This window comes from Rattus rattus, chromosome 2 (assembly GCF_011064425.1).
Source record: "Rattus rattus isolate New Zealand chromosome 2, Rrattus_CSIRO_v1, whole genome shotgun sequence".
In the NCBI taxonomy this organism is placed as follows: domain Eukaryota; kingdom Metazoa; phylum Chordata; class Mammalia; order Rodentia; family Muridae; genus Rattus; species Rattus rattus.
In genome coordinates, this window is record NC_046155.1 from 7,703,376 (window position 1) to 7,725,216 (window position 21,841).

Below are 21,841 nucleotides of genomic sequence, written 5' to 3' on the forward strand. Positions count from 1 at the left end.
TCTCCAGGATGGACCCCAGGAGTGGGTGGCACAGGAGTCTGAGGCAGCCAATGGATGGGGCAGGTGTTCCAGGTGTCCCAGCCACGGCCTAGTGTCCCTTCCCATTTCCAGAATGCCTACACGGGGCCAAGACCTTGTGGTGGCTCTCAGCAGTTGGGCTGCCCAGCGCTGGCACTGATGGGCAAGTTGAAACGTGTGTAGGGTTGGTAGAGAGAGAAAGGTGAGAAGCAGCCCCCTGCCACCAGGTTTGCTCAGGATTAGACAGATTGAGGGAGAGCAAACAGAAGTGGGGCCTCAATGTCCTGTCCCTGAACAGAGATGCCAAACGGACAAACAGGCCCTTCCCTCCTCTCCAGGAACCCTGTTGTTGACTCGCTGCCCACGAGGTTTGCTAAGAGGCCTATGGCCTCCTTCCCCCATGGCCCTGTGCTGAGAAAGGCACCTGGTACCAAAGCCAACTGGATACCCACACCCAGGCTGCACTGGCCTCTCCCCAGTAAGCTCATACCACCTAGCCACAGGGCCCCTGTGGTAACTGGGCTATGGAGCCCCAACCCAGCCAAAGGACACACCCTATGCAGGTCTGGGCACTGGGAAAAGGGACACATAGCCTGCCCTGTCCAACAGGTCTCTTGCAGGAGTCACAGGCCCAGAAAAACCCTCTGCTATCATGTTCAGATGCTTCCTGTCCCGGGGGCCCACTCGTGTCTCATGGCAGGAATATAGCCAATGCTCAGAAAGGAGCAAGGAGGAAACACATGAACTGTTAGTTCATGCTCCTGGGAGGCACGAGTCTGAGCTGCCCGGGACCAGCATTATCATGAGAAAGCCCAAAAGACACACTGCAGATATGAAGGAGTGACTTAGTCATAAGGTCTCTGGTCCATTCGTCTCAGACTCCTGTGTATGGAGAGGGGCTGCAGGCTGAAGCCCACAGATGGGCTAGCTTAGAACGGCTGCCAGGTGAGCCTGAACAGGACATCCATACATCAGTCAGGGAACCTGCACGTATGACTAGACACACCCCCACATGCAAACAGTGAGCCATGGCTCTGAGCTCTCTAAAAGCAGACTTTGCACACCAGCCCAATAGTCACTGCAGAGACCTTTGGGGAGGTGTGGATGGAATCTCAGCACGGCTGTTAACATCCAGTTCTCAGGACAGCTGCCAGGCACTTCCCAAGCCAACACGGGCTCTGGTTCTAGCACGGCCACCTTAGCAGCGTACTCAGAACAAGGGCCCCGAGCAGAATCCAAGTACAGGGTTTCCATGCTGGGGGACTTCATCCCAGCGCCTCCAGGGTTCACAGCAGGATAGAGTCTCGGGGATGCTCTTCTTTTGTGGAATCTGGAGGTGCAGGAGTTGCCTGCTGAAGATGAGCCCAGCCTCAGACTATGGAAGCCTGTCTGGCAGTGGGCCAGTAGGAAACTGATCTCCCTCTATTTCACAGAGGAAACCCAGACCTGGCTTCATGCTGAGTAAGGCTGCATAGGGAGGAGGCTGACCCCTATCCTGGTGGAGCTGACTGGGATGCAGGAAGAAATCCAAGTCCAGAGATGGCAGAAACTTCTGAACCCCTGGGCTGTGTTTCAGTGTGTGAGGTAAGGTGTCCCTCTCACCTGGGAAATGTCAGAGGCACGGGCTCCTCTTGGTGGAAGGAAGAGAATGGAGCCAGAGTGTGAGTAGAGTGAAGCTGTCTTAGCAGGTGCCCCTAGATGCCTCTGTCCCCTTCAGTGTCCCCTGCGCAGGCTAACATCACTGGAGATCACTTCTCTAAGGCTGGAGCCCTTGGTGCTCTTAATGGGGGAAGTGGACTGAGACACTACAGAAGGATATTTTCAGGTGGGTCTGAGCTAGGCACAGGCCTGGAGACCTATGGATAGTAAAGTGGTCTTGGTGACTGCTTGCTGGCAGCTGACTTACAGTGTCAAAGGGCATGAGCTGTTGCCTTGAAGGAAGATGGGTTTACACTTGACTGTGTCAGTTATGATCTGTCTTGAAGACATTCGCACACCTATACTCTACCTGGCATCCCCACCAGGCCTCAGAAATCCATCACTCAGCAATGGGGACTTCAAGGGTAAACCTAAGCATGGCCCATTACGTGGGTTTGGGAATCTGAACAGCCTCTTCAGGGTTGGGGTAAGGTAACTATGGAAGCTTGTGGTCGAACATGTCTGCACGGGTCTGCTCAAGGGTCCACCCCTGATCATCTATCTTGGGACTGTAGACAGCAGCACTGTTTGCTTGCCTCTAAAAGCACTAAGGAGTCTCTCTTCACGTCTGAGCATCCTCAAGTACCAACCTGTCCTTATCTTAACCATTGGAAGACCACAGGTCAACTAGAGTTTGGCCATGGGACTTGAAGAGGTTTCTCATCCCTGACCACCAATGGACCATACTCCCCTCCTAGCCTTGTGCTGCTCCCTCTTGCCCATAGATGCTTCAACAAGGGTTCCCCACCTTGCCTTTCGAGGAAGTAAGTCACAGGGAGCTGCACCTGGACTCTGACTTCAGACCAAGCAGATGCCCCACTGTGGGTGAAAGCAAGGTGCTGGGGTACTAGGTGAGGGGTCAGGAGGAGCCTATCCAGTCCTCTGTCCATCCTGTTCCCAACTTTGGAAGCTTCTAAAACATGGAGGGGGGACCTTCCACCCTGCGCCTCCTACAAAGGTCCTGAAGTTAGTCCTTCTTAAGCCTTCATTCCCTTCAGAGGAGCTGGGGCCAACCCACATTCATGGGGCCTTGTTCAGATACATCAGCTGTAAAAGGTTTTCTTGCCCCCTTCCATGGAAAGTCCAGGTGTGGGGTCAAGGGGCTACCCCTGTGGCCAGGGTAGAGACCATCAAGATGTATGTAGGCTCCTGTCCAGCTCTTTGGCTCTTTTCAGAAACAATGCATTGCACAATCTGGCTGAGGCTGTGGTGGGGGAGGGTGTGCAGGTAAGAAAGGTAGCCATTCCCACCCTGGGGCATGAGATCTGGTTGCTTCCTGCCAGCACACCCGCCACGATTCTAGGCAGAAGTGACTAGGAGGGAGGACCTCAGTCCATGGGTACTCCAAGAGCTAGGGGATTAATGACCAGCGCACTACCCCACTGAGAGGAAGAGGTGGCTCTCTGGGATACCTGATCCTCTCCAGGGGCAATGGCACTGATTAAGGACTGGCAGCCACTAAGAGGTCAGTGGGGTAAGCGGGCAGCAGAGTAGACTCCCATAGCCAGCCAGCCAGCCTTCTTGCCTATACGAAAGGTCACGGTGCCTCAACCCGGAAGTGTCCCTCTCGGCACCGGTCGTGGATAGGGATCAAGCTTCAAAGCAGCCCATACCATGGGAAGCAAACAATGCAAGCTGTAGGGCTAGGGGGAGTGTCTGGAACCCTTAATACTATGCTGATAGGACTTGTCTGCCTGAAACCCAATGCCAGGCATATTGCAAGGCCTGCCATTGGGACAAAACCCTTCTGACTTGGGGCCAGACAGGGACTAGATATATCTCTGATTTTCCTAACTTGAAGATTACATTCAGGCAGGATGGACCTGAAGGTGTCTTGGCAATCAGACCAGGCCTTGACTGGCAGGGCCGACAGACAGGTAGAAGGACTGTAGTTCTCCAGCTGAGCCCAGAGCTTGCCTGTCCAGTGGGAACATCTAGGAAGAACTAGAGGGCTGTTCTTACAGGTTCCCTTAGACTCTGGGAAACTCCTGTCCCCTCTAAGGCTTCAGTTCTGCTTTGTGCTGTCCACAAGGAGCAGTCTACCCAAGAACAAAAGCCCAGATCCAGAACGACACAAAGGGGCAGAACTGGGCTTGCTCCACCTTATGGTGGCTTTGAGGAACACAACTGAACTCCAGAAAGCTGGTTTCCCAACTGGCCATGAAGGGTTGCAGGAGCCTTAGACTAGACCCAGCGGAGCCTGGTTCTTATATCTGAGGCAGCATGAAATAGAAGCACTGGACACTGAATTCCTGGAGGCTGGGCTTGGATACATGAGTCCGGGTTCCCGTGTACGCTACCAGCTTGCTGCCTTGCTGGGTGAGACACAAAGACCTATGTGAGAACTGTGTTCCTCCCCTCAGGCCACGCCACAGACATTTAGACAGAATCGGACCACAGTCCACTCTATCTACTCCACACATGTCCAGTGACCACAGCTCTGAGGTTCCCACCCTGAGCCCCAGGATGCTTCCAGGGACACAACAAGGTCTAGATGTTTATCTCCTGTCTTGTCAAGTTATAGCTCCTGCTTGCTAGAAATGTCTAGGTCCAAAAGACTGACATTTTACCCTCTGCTCCTAGTGTCTACTCTAGAATTATTCACCCTGCTGCCCTCCATGTGTCTGCTCTTGAGTTCTGGAGCAGCTGAGCACTGGAAAGTGGAATGGGCTACTCCGCCTCCACTTCAGGCCTCTCTGGGCCATGGGATATCCAAACTTGCTTGGCTTAGCTGGTCACCACCAGATCCCTCTCATCCGTTCATACACTGATACACTTACCCATTTACCACTCAGTCAACCACTTGATCACCAGTGCCTTCATCTACTCCCACAATAATCCACTCCTTCATTCATTCATCCACTGGCTCACATACTCATTCATCTGTTCATTCATTCACTAATTTACCCATTCATTCATTCATTCATTCACTAATTTACCCATTCATTCATTCATTCATTCACTAATTCCCTCACACGCTCACTCCACCACCCCTTCCTCACTTATTTACTCATTCTCCCACTCATTCAATTACTTACTCATTCACTAACTCACTCATTCATTCACTAATTCACTCAGACATTCTTTCATTGTCCTCTCCAAGGATGCTTTTGACTCTGAGCATCATGTCAGCGTCTGTGTAGTGACTGTCACCTTTTGGGGTGTACCCTCTCTGGAAAAAGAGGCAGAGGACTCCTCAGCGGCCTTCACTGGGCTTCCAGGCCCCTAGTGAACAGCCTGACATATGAGCTCTCTAGAGTACAGGCCTGACCTTGTTCAGCTCCTGTATCATGTTTGCTTGTTTGTTTGTTTGTTTTAACAAAACACACACAAAGAGAGAATCCACAAATGCTCTTGAGTATATTTATAAAACATATTGGTCATTTCCTGGGGATGGGGGACACAGGAGCAGGGCTGAGGTGAGAGCGAGGCCAAGCAGCTGATACCTGCATCCAAGTGACTGTCATTCAAGTGACTGTCATTACTGGGACCCTTCGGTGATAATGAAGTTCTTTCAAAAGGAGCCCGTGGCCATCACGCTCCTAATCAGTGGAGAGGGGCCTCTCCCACCTCCAAGTACATCTGGGGTCCCTCTTGAAGAGGAAACAGCAGGTAGGTAGAATTCAAGCCACTTGGACTAAAGTACATGTCCTGCTGGCCTCAGGAGGACTTCTTGGTTGGGACGGCAGTGCTGCTTGGTTTACTGGAAAGGCCCAAGGGTGTCCTCGCTGACCCTGAATGCTGACTGCTGGCCAGGTTCCTCACTTTCCTTGGACTTGAACTCTTGTTCTGAGGACTCTGAGTGGCTTGTGTCACCTGGCGCATGGCACCGCTGGCCCAGGCAGCCACACTTCTCAACCTGGGTGTAGCTGAAGGTCCGACTGGAGCCGTCATCACAGTGCAGAGTCACATTCCTCTGCGAGGTCTGCAGCTCCTGGCAACACTCACACTTGTGTTCCACTGTGTTGGCCTCCAGAGAGTACCTGTGAGTAGACCTGCTCAGCACCCGGTCTTGCTGGGAGCTGTCTGCCCCTGCCATAGACTCCGTGTCCGGCTGGCATGGTGCCAAGCTCCTGAGGTCCTTGTCACCCTGTCTTCAAGACCCTATTGACTCACTTGCCAATTGCCCTGGGACAAATGTTTCTGCTACAGCTACCATTGGCCACCAAGTGTCCTAAGTCTACAACTAGATGCACAGGAGGTCCCTGCTGAGTACCTTGTATCTCTGATGCGTCCACAGATAACACCTTAAAAGTAGTCAGTACAGCCCAAGGAGCTTGGAACCCTGCTGATGCTACCTCGGGATTCATGAGTTATTAGAACAGTCTAGAAGCCCCTCTTTCTCACTCTGCCCTGCAACACACACCCTACTCCACCCCTGCTACCAATAGCACTTCTGAACACCCTCTGGGCTCCCTGGCACCCATACGTACATGGAGGTGCTGTCCCCACAATTGCCCTGGCAGTAGGAGAGGCTCACTGGGCCCTCAGAGCTGCAGTTTTGCTGACGGATGATCTGCTGTCTTTGGTGCACTGTACATTCTGGGAGGACAGGAAAGGAGGCAGAAGGTAAAAGTGTCTGTTCAGTAACATCCTGGGTGCCCCAGCCTGGGATCACCCCCTTCCTTGTCAGACCCCCACTTACTCTGATGGGGTATGAGACAGTCATAGCAGCATCCGTCTTCTCTCAGCTGAGCCTGGTCCTGTGCCAACAACGGGCCATTGTGAATGTCAAGGGTAATAAGGCATTGAGAAATGGAGGAATGAGCCACGAGGCCAAAGGCAAACAAGACTAGGAAGCCCTTCCACTAGAGAGGATGTGCCGGCTGGTCATACAGCGCTGCTCTCCCTCTCGTCTCCAGGCAGCTGCCCTTTAGGCTGGAGTAGGGAAGCCTACACTTACTTGTGAACAGTTCATCTTGGGACACTCTATCTTCATTGTCACCACCGTGAGTACATCTTGGAATTTCTCACACTTATGAGTCACACATGGGTTCCCAGGTTCTGGCCAGAACTCACCAGGCTGCAAAGAGGCCCAGGCTGTATAGTGAATGCCCATCCTCTGTCTCCTTTCAGCCTATTGCTTCCAGGGAGACACTTGCATAGGCCAGGCAAATGTCTGCGAGAGCCCCCAAGGTTCTAGGACCTTTTCTACTCAGCCTGGAACCCTCTTAGAACCCTGCATAATCATCCCTGAGCCTCCAGGATTTCGGCCACTCAGGGTCCAGTGCCCCCCCAGAACCCTGATTGCTCTGTTCACAGATGTTGTCCGTTTTGTGTTTTCTATACCTAGGTCAGAGACTTGGAGTAGTTTGGTGAGTGTTGTGGCTTTGCCCCAGCCTGGATGGAACCTTTACAGAGATGTGGTCTGCTGTTCCCAGCCTCAGTTCCCCTTCCTGAGGTCACCTAGCATGGCCCAGCTACTCACCTTGTAGAGGGAAGTGGAGTTATTGCTGTTTTTAAAGGGGCAGGTCTTCGGTACGCACTGGCCACAGCACTGCCCTGGAGTCGGCTGGTACTCAGAGCCCTGAGGAAGAATGGTGCTGCCTGAGTTCAGGCCAGAGGCACAGGCTGGTGAGAGCAGAAGTGGGACCAGTGCTCACCTTAGGACATTGGGTGTTACAGAGCTCAATCTCACAGCTGACTACAAAGCCATCGGAAAAGGCATTGCTGGAAACTTCACAGAGGCATCTTTCACATAGGCTGGAGGAGACCACCTCACCAGGCTGGAAAGAGTCCCGGCTGGGCATTAGTGGGCTCAGGCTTGAAAGAGACTCTCCCTATACTCCGACTGGCCGGTTGCCCTGGCTGCCCACCAAGCCAATTCATTCCCTTGGTGTTTATTGTGAAGAGACCGTGATTCAGGTGCTGTCATGGGGCGGAACCTATAACTCTGTCTCTATGTCAGGGCACCCACGATACCACATACTTGGGGAACAGAATAGAAAAGTACTGCTAGGGGAACTGAGGTGCTGGCATATCCAGTATCATTTCAGGGAGCAGATAGCTGCTAGAATCCTGATGGTCCTAGACGCCAGGTATTGGCAGCTTCAAGGATACGAGGGCCAACTTTAACTACACTGCTCTGAGCTACGTCCACGGAGGCTTTGTTCATGGGTCTGGGCAGGGTCTAGAGAGGCCCAAGAGCTCCTTGGCTTCTCAGATGGCCACCTGAGCTCCAAAGGGCTAGTGGGAAGCCCCAAGTGGGAACTCAGTCCCTGTAGGCTGGAAAGCCTGCACACCAGTGATTCCTACCTGGTAGAGAGTCCCGTTGACGTCACAGCCCTTCTGATCTGTTCAAAAGACATACTGGCTGCAGCCTGGGCCTTGCAGGGCACAGCTTGGCTTCTGCAGCAGTAAGTTCTGCTGCTAGATACTGGACCGCGTCAGGCTTCCTTCCCACCAAGGGCAACCACCCATCTCCAAGTATCCGAGTATCCGTAACTCCATCCTTCCCTGGGGAATTCCAGACCCCAGTGTGGCTTAGTGCAGGGGTTAGGGGCACTTACTGATGCAGTTCTGGCTTGGGCAGCAAGTTCCCTCCTCATATGTGACTATCAGGCTAGAACCCTCCGGGCAGTGCAAAGGAGGAGGGCAGTGGCTAGAGTTGCAGACTGTGGGTAGAGAAAGCTGTCAGAGGCTGGGCTTCCTCTGTACATATTTCTCTTCTGCTCTAAGGGCCCATCCCCCAACCTCAGGATGTCACGGCAGCTCCCAGAACCCCAGGAGCAGGCTCCTCAGGTTGGGCAGAGCCACCACACGAAATTGAAGAACACCTGCTAGGAGATTGTCAGCTCAGGATATAGCCAGGTCCCTTGGGCAATGTGCAAAGCCTGGGAAAGCATGGCTTCTCCTCCCCGCCTCCTGAGACCATGTACCCAGAGCTGGCTGCTGACTCAGTGTACCTCAAGAGACAGTCCTACCCATGGATATGGAGGCAGTAGCAAAGGCTCACCACAGCTGAACTGGGAACAACACTGGCCAGCCTCCAGGGCTACAGACACTGGCACAAAGCCGGGTTCTGGACAGGTGGGCTGGGGGCATAACTTCTCTCGGCAGGTCAGCATGCCCTCCTTACAGATGCAGTCCTGGCAGTTGATGCTGATGGTGTGGCCCGGCTATGAGGGAATGACACATGAGCCTGACCTGTGAGTGACCTGCTCAGCCCAGGGGCAGCTGTAGCCAAGCCTCACAGTCAAGCCCCACATGTGCTGAGGGCCTGTGCAGCAATCCTGGGGAGAAGGCTTCCCAAGGGCAAGGCCTGAGGCACGGAAGGCCAAGCATGGAGGTCAGGAGCTGAGGTGGGAAAGGGGCTTCGTTTAGTGAGCAGCCCTTCCCTACAACTCATCACATGTCTCTTCAGGGAATAAGGAGTCCCAGGAAAGAACAGGGCTAAACCAGTCCTTATGAGACACCCAGCAGCTCCAGAACACAGGCAGGACAAGCCCCAGGGAAGATGACCTTCCTGGATCCTGTTGGGGACACCAATACTCTCCCTGCTTTCATCTGGCCTTTGGCACACTAAGAAAGCCCCCACCCCAGCCCTACACCGCCTTCGTTGGCAGTGCCTCCCGCTTCAGTCTCTAGTCCCCAGAGACCATCACCATTTATACCTACCTCCACAGGTTCCCCATGAGGCCCCAGACACCCTGTGGAGAAAAGTTCTGTCATTTGGCCACAGAAATAAAACCCATTGGGCACCACAGCGGGATCTGGGGTCAAGTCACATCCTGCCCCTCCAAACCCACACTCCATGCCCTTGGGGACATACATTGGCAGGAAGGCACGCAGATCGAGTCATTAGAACTGAAAAGTGTCATGTCGTCTGGACAGAAGCAGCCCTCTGACTTAGGACCAGCCTCTTGAATGGCCCTGTGAAAAACAGAATTGATGGGTCCTTCACCCCCAAGTAAGAAAGGGTCCAGCTTCCGAGAGTCAAATGGCAGAATTGGATACCCAGGTTTGTCAGCCCTGTGAACAGAGTACTGGCACTTACAAGCTTAGGCTGATGTCATCATTCCTGTAGCAGTAGTGAGGGTTGGAAGAACCACAAGGCTGGTATACTTGGTTTTCAGGGCACGTGAATGCTGCATGGAGAGAGAGTCACACCTGAGAAGCTGTCTCAAGGCCCCACTTCTGGGTTCCTCCAAGCCTCAGCCATTGCTGAGTGCTGACACCCACTTAGAAGTCATTGATGTGGCCCTTTAATACAGTCCCTCATGTTGTGGTGACCCTACAACCATAAAATTATTCCACTGCTACCTCATAACTGAACTTCTGCTACTCCTTTGGATCTAATGTAAATATCTGATGTACAGGATATCTGATATTGGATCCCTTGACCCACAGGTTGAGAACTGCTTGTCTAGGTCCTTAGCTCTATTGTTTGTCCAAGACAGGCAGCACCCCAAGCCCTAAATCCAAAGACACCTTAACTTGACAAACCCCCTTTCTCACAATAAACCCAGAGCTTGGAGACTTCCCTCCAGGGAAGACTGGTCCTGAGTCTGGATGGCCTTCTCCTTACCCAGGCTATCTGCCTAGTGCCCCTAAATGCTCACAACAGAGGATAGAAAGGTGACTTGGCTGGGCACTCACGACAGGTGTTGTTGGTATAGCTTCTCCAGGGGATACACACGCCTTGGGCTGCACATAGTGATGCATAGAGCTCCAGGCCTGAGCACACCACCTCCAAGTCCAACATGTGACAGTAGTCAAATAAGCAGCCTTCATAGAACTGCAGCGGGGGGATGATGTCATGGCAGAGCTTGAAGACGCTGTAGGTGGGCAGAGACAACCATGGGGCTGTGTACATCCATTCTATTCAACTTGCCACCCAGAGGCGGACTTCCAGATCTGTGACATCCCCTCAGAGGCAAGGTCCTGGGCAATGACTAAGTACCTATGAGACTGTCTTCCAAAGGCATCCCACCTCTGTGTGTTCCAGAAAAGATATTAGCCAGAGTGTTGCTTCCTGATATGCCTCCCCCCTCAGGCTCCCTCATTCTGAAACCCAGGCCTCTCCCCTCAGGCTCCCTCATTCTGAAACCCAGGCCTCCCCCCTCAGGCTCCCTCATTCTGAAACCCTGGGTGTTGCCCAGGTGCAGGCAGTGACTGATGCCCATTACCACTGAGAGGAGCTGGTGGAGGACTTCAGAGACAGCCAACACAGCCACTACCAGCCCTACAATAGCATTCCAGCAACAACTGCTTGACAAAATCCACAGAGACAATGCCCAGAGTCTGGAACAAGGCAGGTCTCACTTTTCTTAACGACCATGTAGCTTTTGGCAGATGGGGCCAGCAAGGTTACCCCACTTCCTGGAGTCTTACTCGCTTAGGATGAGCTGACAGAGTGGCGATGGTGAGCACGGAGTAGGTGTAGACCTGGGTACCATTGAAGTTGGTGTTGGTGGAGGCCCTTGGCAGGAAGGCTGGTTGGGCACCTTCCAGTGGAGGGACATCTCAGAACAAGAGGAGGCTACGGAACCCCCAGGCAGGCGGCATTCATCCTTTTTGTCATTGGTGCAAGTGCCTGCAGATAAGACGGGTGAGTCAGCTAGGCAGCAGGAGACCTGTGCCCAGTGTACTCCCGTTGAGGAGCAGAACTGGCATCGTGTCGCACTCCCTTTCCTGTGCATCTGGCTTCCCCAGAAGTCAGCTTGGTTCCCGGTGTACAGCAAAGCCGCCAGGGAACAACAGATGTGAACCATGTGGTGCACAGTCTGAACTCCCTCTAGGCCCATGTGGAGGCTACACTATCCAGAGTGGAGCTTACCGCATTGGCCCTCCGTGTTGTTGGCAAACAAGTTGAAGGGCACCTCAACTGAGAAGATGAGGCCTGAAAACATGACCTGGACACCAATCTCTTGGATGGTGACATACATCTTGATACCCACACGGGAGATGACAATGCCATTCTGCTGGAAGCCAGGACTCACGACCTTGTTGTTGAAGATGATCTGGATACAGGCAGCAGCAGAAAGTTTAGGATTAGGGTCCCTATCCCAGACCAAGCCTGCCAAAAACCCCTCCACACGCAAGGGCGTGCCCACCTGGTTGGTCATGACCCCGTGAACCGGCCTGCGGGTCAGCACCACACGGTCCTGGTGGTACTCGACAATGATGGACTGTGGGCAGGAAACACTGTCTCCCAGGTCACAGTAGTAGTTGTCAATGAGCACACGGAAGTATCCAAACACAGGCACAATCTGCTGCACCAGCACGTATGTGCAATTATCCAGAAAAGTGTAGTAGGTGCCGTCAAATGTGATGTAGTGGGGGTCACCCCAGCCGCTGCAAACACCTGCGGGTGCCGGGTAGCTTATAGCAGGGCCTCCATACCACCTCATGAAGTGACTCTTACTCAGCTAGTCCAACCCCTCCCCTGTTGCCTGCAAATCAGAAACTCCAGAAACCATTGTACCCTTCTGACACACGGATGGTGCCTTCAGACTCTGGCCTGGCAGGCCCTTCATAAGCTGCTGAGGTTCTAAGACACAGAGGAAGCTTCTCTTCTCCCACTGGGGTCTATGGCTCTGGGACTCCATTCTCTCCACTTGGCATCCCCATCCCTGCCTTGATAATGGAAAATCTTTCCTAGTGTCCACTTCATTCTCTCCTCCTCGGTCATGCCTCCCCTTGTTGAACCCTAGTTCCACTCACACTGGCACTGGTAGTGCTGGCAGCAACCGTCCTGGTCATCCACCTTCAGAGGTGGATAGCCATTGGCACAAGATGGCTCCTTCACCTCTGGACACTGGCGTGGGCTCAGAGAGACAACATTGTTGCCCTCACATGTGGCTTGGGAACAATTAGGCATGGGCCAGGTCTCCCCTTTCTGCAGAAACAAAGCCAGTTGTGGGTCTGAGTCCTGAGCCATGGGACCATTCTTCAGTTTTCAGGGTTGTATCGCCCCATTCCAGCCCATGGTCTCACCTCACCCCTGCTAACTTATGGAACTGGATATAAGGGCGCATGATATGGAACTGCCCCTCCCCATATGTCATGCCTTTCCACGTGCCACTACGTCCATGGAGTACACCATCCCCTCTGCCACCTGCACTCTCATTGGGGGTACTTTTAAGCTCCAGCCCCAACACCCCCACTACTTGGCAAGAACATCCGTACCTGCAAAGCACAGACCAGCCCTGCAAGGCCATAAAAGAACCCAGCCCAAAGCTCACCCTGTGTCAACTGGGGACCGGTGATCTTCATGGGGATTGACGCTGAAGTCTAATTGCAAATACACAAAGGTCTCCACAGTGGCCATGAGTCTCCAGAAAGGATAGAAGATAGACTTACCAGTCTTGGAGGAAACACATTGCACCAATCCTGCTCAGTGACAGGTGGGGCGGTAGATGTAGATAGAGTTGGTGTACGGGGTGGCATGGTGGAGGGGCAGTCCTGACTAACCCCTTTGACCACCTGACAATCATGGCTGCACATCGCATAGTAACAGTGGCCGTCAAGGTCTGTCTGGTTGTAGATGATGGTTCCTGCCAGACAAAGAAGTATGAAAAACTTGGGAAGGCCCTGGGAGAAAAGTCTGCTTCCAAGGTAGTGGGCTCCCAGCCTCAAGACTTTCTACTTGATGAAAGGATAAGACGGGAAATGTTTGAAGGCAATTGGGGCACCATGTGCCGAAACCAAGGATGTTCACAGAAGAAAATAAGGAAAAAGAGTACCTTAGAATTCCCCATACAAATATCTCACTTACCCAAAGGGTATAATTGGCCTGACATGGTGCAGAAACAACGGGTGGTAGAGTGAACTCTAGGACTGGTAGATGAGGATGTGGACACAGATGATGATGACACAACTGGAAATGAGGTCTTGTGGGATGTCACAGGAGTCCGATCGGTCCTGAGGCAGTCTTCAGGAACGTGACAGCAAAGCAGTCGCACCTCATAGTTGAGGCACATACCAAAGGTGGGTCCCTGGTCACTATTCTTGCACACCAGGCCCACGCTGGGGTCACACTGCACCACCTGACCCAGATCCTCCATCGCTCTCTCAGGGTAGTCCTTAGCCCTGCATTCCAACCGTGTGATCTCCTCTGGCCAAGGACAGAGTCTCTCTCCGCTCTTCTTGATGTTGCCATAGGTTTCCAGGTCCCCTCCATGTGGACCGGGAACTGGGAAGTCAGTGTCAAGCCACTTGGTCCAGTTGCACTGTGGCTGGCAGTGGGCAGTCACTGGGGAACGAGTCACCTCAAAATGAGAGCTGGAACCCGTGGTGCTGGTAGGAATGGAGGTGGTGCTGGTTCCAGGAACAGAGATCGTGCTGGTTTTCCCCACGGATGTTGTGTGGGCCATCTGTGTAGAGCTGGTTCTGATATCCGTGGTAGAAATGGTGCTGCTTTCTCCTATGGGCGGTGAGCTGGTGTGGGTTCTGTGGGTGGTGCTGACTCTTCCTGTATTTGGTGAGCTGGTGTGGGATGTGGAGGTGGTATTGTCTGTCTGTACAGAGCTGGTGATGGTGTCCCGGGTGGACACTGTGCTGGGTGTCGGCCTTGTTCCTGGTTGAGGGGTTGTGTGTGGACTACCTGTGACCCAGGTCTTGGTGTTTACGACTGTTGAGTGACCACTGGTATTCTCGGTGGAAAAGGAATATGTGTTTGTGATCCAGTTCGTCTTTGTTTTTATGCTGACTCCATGTGAGGTGGGATGTGTGGTAGCTGAAGTTGTGGAACAGATGTTTACTATGGTGCAGCATTCTATCCGGATCTCATAGTTGTAGCAAATGGGTGGCAGCTGGTTCTTGTTCAAACAGATCAAACCCACTTCTCGGCTACAGGTCACATCCTGTCCCAGCTCTTGCAGTGGTGTGTTGGGAAAGAACTGAGCCCTGCACTCAACATTCTGTGGCTTCTCACAGAACTTGTATCCTTTGGCTCTCAGGTTTCCAAAGGTGTCAAAATCGCCACTGCTTCTGCCAGGCCCAGGGTAGCTGCCATCTATCCAATCAGTCCAATTGCAAAGCTCCTTTCTGCACCCATGAGTTATCTCAGGGGAGGCCAGGGTGGACCCTAAGGTTGAGATGGACACAGACGATGTGGCTGGAGTTGGCTCTGGCATTGGGCTTGTGGTGGGCAGAGTTGTTTTAACAGTGGTAGAACTGACTGGAGTAGGAGTCGATCGAGCTGGAGCTGATGAAGAAGGTACGGAGGAAGAGGGAGAAGGACCTGCGGTATGGGTAGAAGGACCTGAGGCAACTGTGCTATATGTGTGCTCAGTTGAGGTGACAGGGACTGAGGAGGTTGTGTCCTCCATGGTAGTTGTCCTGGAGACTATCAAATGGGTGGTCTGGGTAGGACCAGTGGAGGTTGGACAGTTGATGGGGGTACAGCATTGGATTTTGATCTGGTAGTTGTCACAGAGCCCTGACACTTGGTCACTGTTGTAACAGATCAGCCCTACAGTTGTGCTACACTCCACATGCTGCTGTAGTGCATGGAAAGGCACCCCAGGGTTATCCTCAGCACGGCATTCCACTGCTTTTGGCACTGGGCAGATCTGGTAGCCATGGGCACGGAGGTTCTCCAGAGTGTCAAAGTCACCACTGTCAATGCCACGTCCAGGATGGCTGATATCCATCCAGGGAGACCAGAGGCACTCCTCTTGGCAAGCTGGCATGGTTAAGGTGGAGGCTGAAGTAGATGTAGTCAAGACAGAGGTTGTTTCAGGGGTCTTCACAGACGATATGCTGCTGGCTTTCGACACGGCCTTGCTTGGGGACCCCGGGTACACTACGCTCGGGGTAGGGCTGGAATGTGTGCTGGAGGGTTGCAGTGAGGTCATGACTGTGGACAAAAGTTAACAGGGGTGAACACTGGGGCCTTGGGGCTGTCCACCTGGTCCCTGTCATAACCTCACACCTCATTCATTGACTCCCTTGTGGGTCTCACCACCCTGGTCATATCAACTTTGAAAACTGAGCATTGTAGCTGTACCAGTCAGCTTGTCTTCCCAGACCCTGCCTTCTGGTGGGCAGAAATGGAGTCTAGTGGGTCCATGACCAGACAAATTAATCTCTAAAGGGAATCTACTCTCTGAGCTATGCCTTGAGAGGAATCTATATGCTAAAACCCCTCAAAACTAGTTTGGGACCTCAGAGATGCCTAGTAATCCATGCAGTGTGAAGCAAGCAGGCAACTATGCATTCTGGGAGAATCTCGTGTTCATGCAAGCCTGGCCTAGTTCATGCAAGCCTGGCCTAGGACCATCTGTACTTGAAGATTCTAAACTAAGGCCTGTTAGGCTGAAACGCCTGCTTGCCCCACACAAGCTGGCTCTCTATCCCCCAACCCCACCCACATAGATAAAAATCCTCCATCCCCTTAGAGAAAACTCCTCGTCTCCGAGTTTCTGGCAACCCACCTGAGAGGGCCCATCCAGGGGCTCAGTTTCTGACCAAGTATGGACACTGTCCCAGCTCCTAGCTAGTGCATCATCACTCCTCACCTAAGCTCTATAAAACCCCTAGCTTTAGCCTGGTTACCTCACCTGCGAGATCGGTGAACCCACCTGAGCTGCCTTGTGATAAATCTGCCTTTATATACTTTTAATCTGGTCTAATCTGGCCAATATTTGCATCACCAAGAGAGAGAAAGCCTTTTAAGGCCCACATTCTCTTGAGATCATGTCCAGTAGCTACAGAAAGCAGTACCATGAACACCAGGCCTGCCAGAATGGGTCAGTGAGATTGATCCCTTTCTTCTCTGGAACAAAGCAGGGTACTCCTATCCCTTCCCAGCTCTTGCGCCCTTCTTGAGCCTCATGGCCTGCCACCAATATCCAGAGCTAGCCATTAACCTAATATTCAGCAAGAGAGGTGGTACCAATCAGCATGGAGAAGGATCCCCCAGAAAACCTAGCATTTTCTGCTGTTAGTCACATCTGTCTTACCCGGCGGTGTGGAGAAGGAGAAAGTGGTGGGGGGTGGGGGGCTGGTGGAACTGCAGGTGTCAACGATCCTCTCAATGGTGCCATTGTCCCTGCAGTGTGCAGAGATACAACCTCCCATGCCATCTGTCGTGTGGTAGATGGTGTCCCCAGGATGGTACCGTTGCCCATTGTAGGTACAAACACAGGCTGTGGGGAATAGATGTTTAGCCTGTCAGGATGTGCTGAAGTGCTGGCAATGAGTGCCCCGTCCCACACACCACCCCATCTCCAGCTCAGAGAGAGCTGCAGGTACTCACCACCAGCATCATGGGTACAGTTCACACCACTCTCCGTACAAACGCTGTCAAGAGAAACAAGAAGTGGAACTGAGCGCACAGGAACTGGAACTGTCTGCAGAACCTTCTGTGCTTAGAGTTGGTGATGAAAGAGCCCTGTCACAGCCCAAGCTGGAGGCTGAGGTCCCGCTGCTCTACTAAGGTCACACTCTCTCAAACATCACCCCTGTCAATAACCAGTGGGGACAATGTGGACTTTGATGGACATTGTCCCTCATCCCTGGGAGGACATCTGGACTGAGGACACAACACATTCACATACAGATGGATCTTAGGCCAAGAGTTTCCTCGCTCCCAGATGAGCCTTAGGACAAAGGCACCCCTCCTCTCACCTGAGCCCCATGCTGAGATTACCCTCCCCTCATTTGAAACCCCCAGGCCAAGGGTGCCCTCCCTGTCAGTCCAGCCTCAAGCCAAGGGTAACCTCCCTCCCAGCTGCGCCTAAGGCAACAGTGATCTCCCTTCTAGCTGAAGCTCAGGCCGCTGGGGTTCTGGCAGATATGCATTGCAGGAGGCCCACGAGGCTGGTAATGTCTTTCTCCTCAGCTCAACCTGGAATTGAGGTTCTAGACCTCAGGTTGATGCTATAAATAAGGTCAGTTCGAATCCCCACACCCCACCCAGTGTTTCAGGTTATATGTGACTGGCTAAGTGACTTACCAGGAATAACAGTTTTCGTCTGAAGGTATCGATGTACCTGGTCGGTACAACTTCCCATTGACACGGCAGGGTGAGGGGCTGACTGTACAGTTGGATACACACTGCATAGTGCCCTCATCAAAGATGGGGGCTGTTGGTGGGCACTTGGGGTAGCAGCCTGTGGACCAAGAAACCTGAGTCCCAGACAGAGTCTTCCCAGAGCCCTCTCACCACAGGGCCAAGGTCTGTCCCCTGGGACCAACCTCATCCACAACACTAGCGTTTGAGGTTGAAAGCATAAAGGTTCCTAGTGGGACCAGGAAAAATAAGAAGACCCTAGGCCTTAGATCCATGGATAGACCCCAGTCCCAATCCTAGGAACCCAACAGATCCTACCCCTTCCGGTTCAGCCTTCAACCTACCTTCCAGGCCACGGAGATCTTGTAGGCACTGTCCAGTAGGGTTCTGGCAGGTACGCATGCAGGGGGCCCCACACGGCTGGTAGTGCCACTCACACTGACCCTCTGGGTTGTAGTAGTCACAGAACAGTGCTGGAAAATGGAAAGATTTACTGGGATAAACCACTTCCCACCCCACCCTGAGAAAGGGTAACTCAGATAAAGGTCTCTGGCTAATGGGAGTGCCAGGAGCAGCAGCCACCAAATGGCACTCTCCAGGTACAGCAGCCACCCTCAGCCACAGCACTCCCTCAGGGCTCCACATAGACTGTTCTTAAGAAAGGGTACTGATGCCTCCACTGCAGAAGGTTTTCTGAGGCCAGGCCTCCTCCTCCAACTGCTCACCCTCATTTCTGTTTCACCTGCCTCAGGAAACTATTGGCCCTTTAATGCATCTTGAGGAAAATACCATCTGGCCTCGCTTGCCTGGAACCCTAGTCTACAGCAGATATCATAGCCCATCCCTGGCAGTTCCCAGCCCTTGGAGCTGCTCATATTAGAGACACCTGTTGAGTGGTCAGAGTGTGCACAACATGTGCGTGTGTGTGTGCATGCACACAGAGTGGTACCCTCCCTCCCAGCTCAGCCTCAAGTCAAGAGCGCCTTTCCTCCCAAGGCAACAGTGATCTCTCTTCTAGCTGAAGCTCAGGCCACTGGGGTTCTGGCAGGTGTGCATGTGGCGGGAGGGAGCACGCGCACACACACACACACACACACACACACACACACACACACACACACACACACACACACTGGCCAGAACCAAATCAGGAGGAGCAGAGAAGGCTATCACCCACCTCATCCCCAGCCCCAACCTTCAGCAACCCAGACAAAGCGCCACTCACGACAGATGTCTGGAGTCCTCCAGGACACACACACTCCCACTTCATGGCAGGCCTGGGCATAGGCGGCCACAGCAGTGCAGAAGCACTCGCAGTCACCCCCTGAGTCACAGGCACAGGCGTCACTCACACAGGCTTCATAGTACTTGGCCGGCTCCACCTGAAGAAGACAAAAGCATCAGGCTCCGGGGACTCCGCCACCCCCATCTCTTAGTGCACACAGTAGCCTAAACCTGCCTCAGGAAACTATTGGCCCTTTAATGCATCTTGAGGAAAATACCATCTGGCTAGGACTAGTTTCTACTAGTCCATGGTGACAAACGTATGATCATGAATATCCTGCCAGACCATCATAGCATCCATAGGCTGGCCTTGATCGTACAGCTGCCTGAAGCTTCCTCAGTCCATGTTCAGAGTCAACAATCCCCAAACCATAGTCCATTCTGATGTATGCGTGTGGGTCCCTGAGCCCCAGACATCCATGCCCTTGGCTGATGGCTTCTCCATCCTAAGGTCCAGAGCCCATCCCGCCCCATGGCCGTACATGAGCATGGCAGGCAGAGAAGGTTGCGCTGTTGATGATGCTGCACTGCTTTTGGGCCCAGGACTTGCGGTAAGGGTTGGCAGTGCAGGGATCCTTGGACACCGAGGCATCCGGGCAGGACGGAGACAACTTCCAGCTATTTCCAAACTCCAGCATGTCACTGACCACAGACTGGCTGCGTGTGGTGAAGTCATTGATGGCGTTGTCGTCAAAGTTCCCACACAGGCCACAGACCTTGCCCTATAGAGAAGCACAGAGATTAGAGGTGTGGGACAGAGCCCCCTTCCTTTACCCTGATATCTGATCTACCCTACTGCCACCCAGCTTCCTGAAGGATGAGTCCAGGAAACACAGTGAATGTGAGTTTGGAAGGCAACCCCTCTGGTGTCCAGTGGTAGTGCATGGTACTTGTGCCCATTCCTGTCTGCCCTAGGCCATGACCCCTGCCCATGACCTCCTAGGAGGGCTAGGAGTCCCCCAGCTTGGAATCTCATTTTTTCCATGAGGCCGCTTTATCCTTCTTCCCTCTACATTGACTTTAGAACCAGTTCACAGTCACTTTGTCGGGTAAGCGTGGGGCCATCACAGTCAGCTTAGAGCCTGTCTTGGATAGCAGTCCAAAAAAATAAAAACTACTGTGACCTGAACAGTGGGGCCCATATTTGTTCTAACTCTGGTGCCTGTGAATGGTGCCTTCCTAGAAACAGAATCTTTGAAGATGTGGTCAAGTGATATAAGACTCCACTAAGGCAGGGTGGGTTCTGGGTCCCCTGTCTAGTGTCCTTATTAAAGAGAAAAAAGTATAGACACAACCACTTATGGGAAAACTATGTGGCAACAGAGATAGAGACTAGGATAATGAAGCCATAATCCAAGGCCACCTGGAGCTCCAAAGGCTAAAGAGGCAAGAAAGATCCTCCGGAGCCTCCAGAGGGGTCGCAGCCCTACTGATACATCACTTGGGCTTCCAGTGTCCAGGTACAAAAGAGAACTGGCCACCCAGTTTATGGTCATTTGTTACACCCCCACCACGCAAGATATGCACAGCAGGAGGTCTCCTTATTGTTATCCTAAGCTTCTTCCCATCCATCCCCCATCCCCTCCCTCTATCTCTCAAAAATGTATTACACTAATTATAGTGTGTGTGTGTGTGTGTGTGTATCTGTGTGTGTGTCTGTGTGTGTCTGTCTATGTGTGTATCTGTCTCTGTGTGTGTCTGTGTGTGTCTGTCTGTCTATTGTGTGTCTGTGTGTGTCTGTCTGTCTATTGTGTGTCTGTGTGCGTGTGTCTGTCTCTGTATATGTGTGTGTGTGATGCATGTTACACAGGGCTCTTTCAGAGGTCAGTCAGTGTGTATTACATTAATTGTAGTGTGTGTGTGTGTGTGTGTGTGTGTGTGTGTGTGTCTGTGTGTGTGTGTCTGTGTCTGTGTGTGTGTGTCTGTGTGTGTGATGCATGTTCCACAGTATTCTTTCAGAGGTCAGTCAGTGTGTATTACATTAATTGTTGTGTGTGTGTGTGTGTGTGTGTGTGATGCATGTTCCACAGTATTCTTTCAGAGGTCAGTCAGTGTGTATTACATTAATTGTAGTGTGTGTGTGTGTGTGTGTGTGTGATGCATGTTACACAGGGCTCTTTCAGAGGTCACTTCCTTCTGCCATGTGGGTCTTGGAGATTAACCTCTAGACTGAGGTCATAAAGCTTGTCAGCAAGTGCCTTTACCTACTGAGCCATCTCCACCACCCTTCCTTTTCTGTCTCTCTTTGCCTTTCTCTGTCTCTTTGCATGTGTCTTGTGATCTCTCTCACTCTCTCTGACCATCTCTGACTATCTCTCACTCAATCTTTCTGTCTCTCTGTCTTACTTCTCTCTCTATGTCTTTGTGTGTTTCTGTCTCTCTCTGTTCATCTCCCCCCACCCCCACCCCACCAACCCTTGAGAGGGATAACAGAAGGTGCCTCCGTGGCTCACTCAGCCTCACCTTGAACTCAGGGCTGAGTCTGAGGAAGATGCTGGTCTTCTTGTCCCACAAAAGCACCAGGCCAATGTCGGTTTCCACCACCAGGTAGTTGCCCATCTGATGGACGAAGTAGGGGGGCTCCTGCCCCACACCCTTCTGGACCACCTCCATCTTGCTGTCACTCAATTTCAGCTCATAGTTCTGTGTAGCAAGAGATCCTCAGGGCCTATCCAGGACCACGTTCCCTCCATGTGCCCCTGCACCACTCTGCAACCCCAGGGTGTTCTGCTAGTTCAATTCCTCTCACCCCCAGGAAGATCTTGATTCCCTTTGAGCACGTAGTCCCTGTAGTACCACAGGGGATGTTCTCAGTGACAACACGAAAGGCATCCTGGGAGCTGCCGTTCCCACCACAGTTATCCTAGAGCAGCAGAAGAG

The 21,841-nt window shown here is 52.6% G+C and overlaps 1 protein-coding gene across 1 annotated transcript in view; it reads right to left on the reverse strand.

The window, feature by feature from the left end:
- Nucleotides 1-5,052: 5,052 nt before the first annotated feature.
- Nucleotides 5,053-21,841, reverse strand: part of Muc5ac (mucin 5AC, oligomeric mucus/gel-forming) — a 28,785-nt gene continuing 11,996 nt past the window's right edge. The window contains exons 23-49 of the mRNA XM_032891419.1: nt 21,711-21,824; nt 21,425-21,604; nt 19,444-19,683; nt 18,903-19,059; nt 18,022-18,150; nt 17,621-17,777; nt 16,922-16,965; nt 16,626-16,811; nt 13,436-15,520; nt 13,021-13,214; nt 12,382-12,556; nt 11,772-12,022; nt 11,495-11,678; nt 11,050-11,251; nt 10,315-10,493; nt 9,713-9,803; nt 9,488-9,588; nt 9,334-9,365; nt 8,672-8,834; nt 8,226-8,330; nt 7,972-8,009; nt 7,320-7,442; nt 7,145-7,243; nt 6,620-6,739; nt 6,362-6,419; nt 6,150-6,258; nt 5,053-5,699 (exon numbers count right to left, since the gene is read on the reverse strand). Of these exons, the coding sequence (XP_032747310.1) occupies nt 5,417-5,699; nt 6,150-6,258; nt 6,362-6,419; nt 6,620-6,739; nt 7,145-7,243; nt 7,320-7,442; nt 7,972-8,009; nt 8,226-8,330; nt 8,672-8,834; nt 9,334-9,365; nt 9,488-9,588; nt 9,713-9,803; nt 10,315-10,493; nt 11,050-11,251; nt 11,495-11,678; nt 11,772-12,022; nt 12,382-12,556; nt 13,021-13,214; nt 13,436-15,520; nt 16,626-16,811; nt 16,922-16,965; nt 17,621-17,777; nt 18,022-18,150; nt 18,903-19,059; nt 19,444-19,683; nt 21,425-21,604; nt 21,711-21,824 (5,799 nt within the window). The 3' untranslated portion in view covers nt 5,053-5,416. The remainder of the gene's footprint in view (nt 5,700-6,149; nt 6,259-6,361; nt 6,420-6,619; nt 6,740-7,144; nt 7,244-7,319; nt 7,443-7,971; nt 8,010-8,225; nt 8,331-8,671; nt 8,835-9,333; nt 9,366-9,487; nt 9,589-9,712; nt 9,804-10,314; nt 10,494-11,049; nt 11,252-11,494; nt 11,679-11,771; nt 12,023-12,381; nt 12,557-13,020; nt 13,215-13,435; nt 15,521-16,625; nt 16,812-16,921; nt 16,966-17,620; nt 17,778-18,021; nt 18,151-18,902; nt 19,060-19,443; nt 19,684-21,424; nt 21,605-21,710; nt 21,825-21,841) is intronic.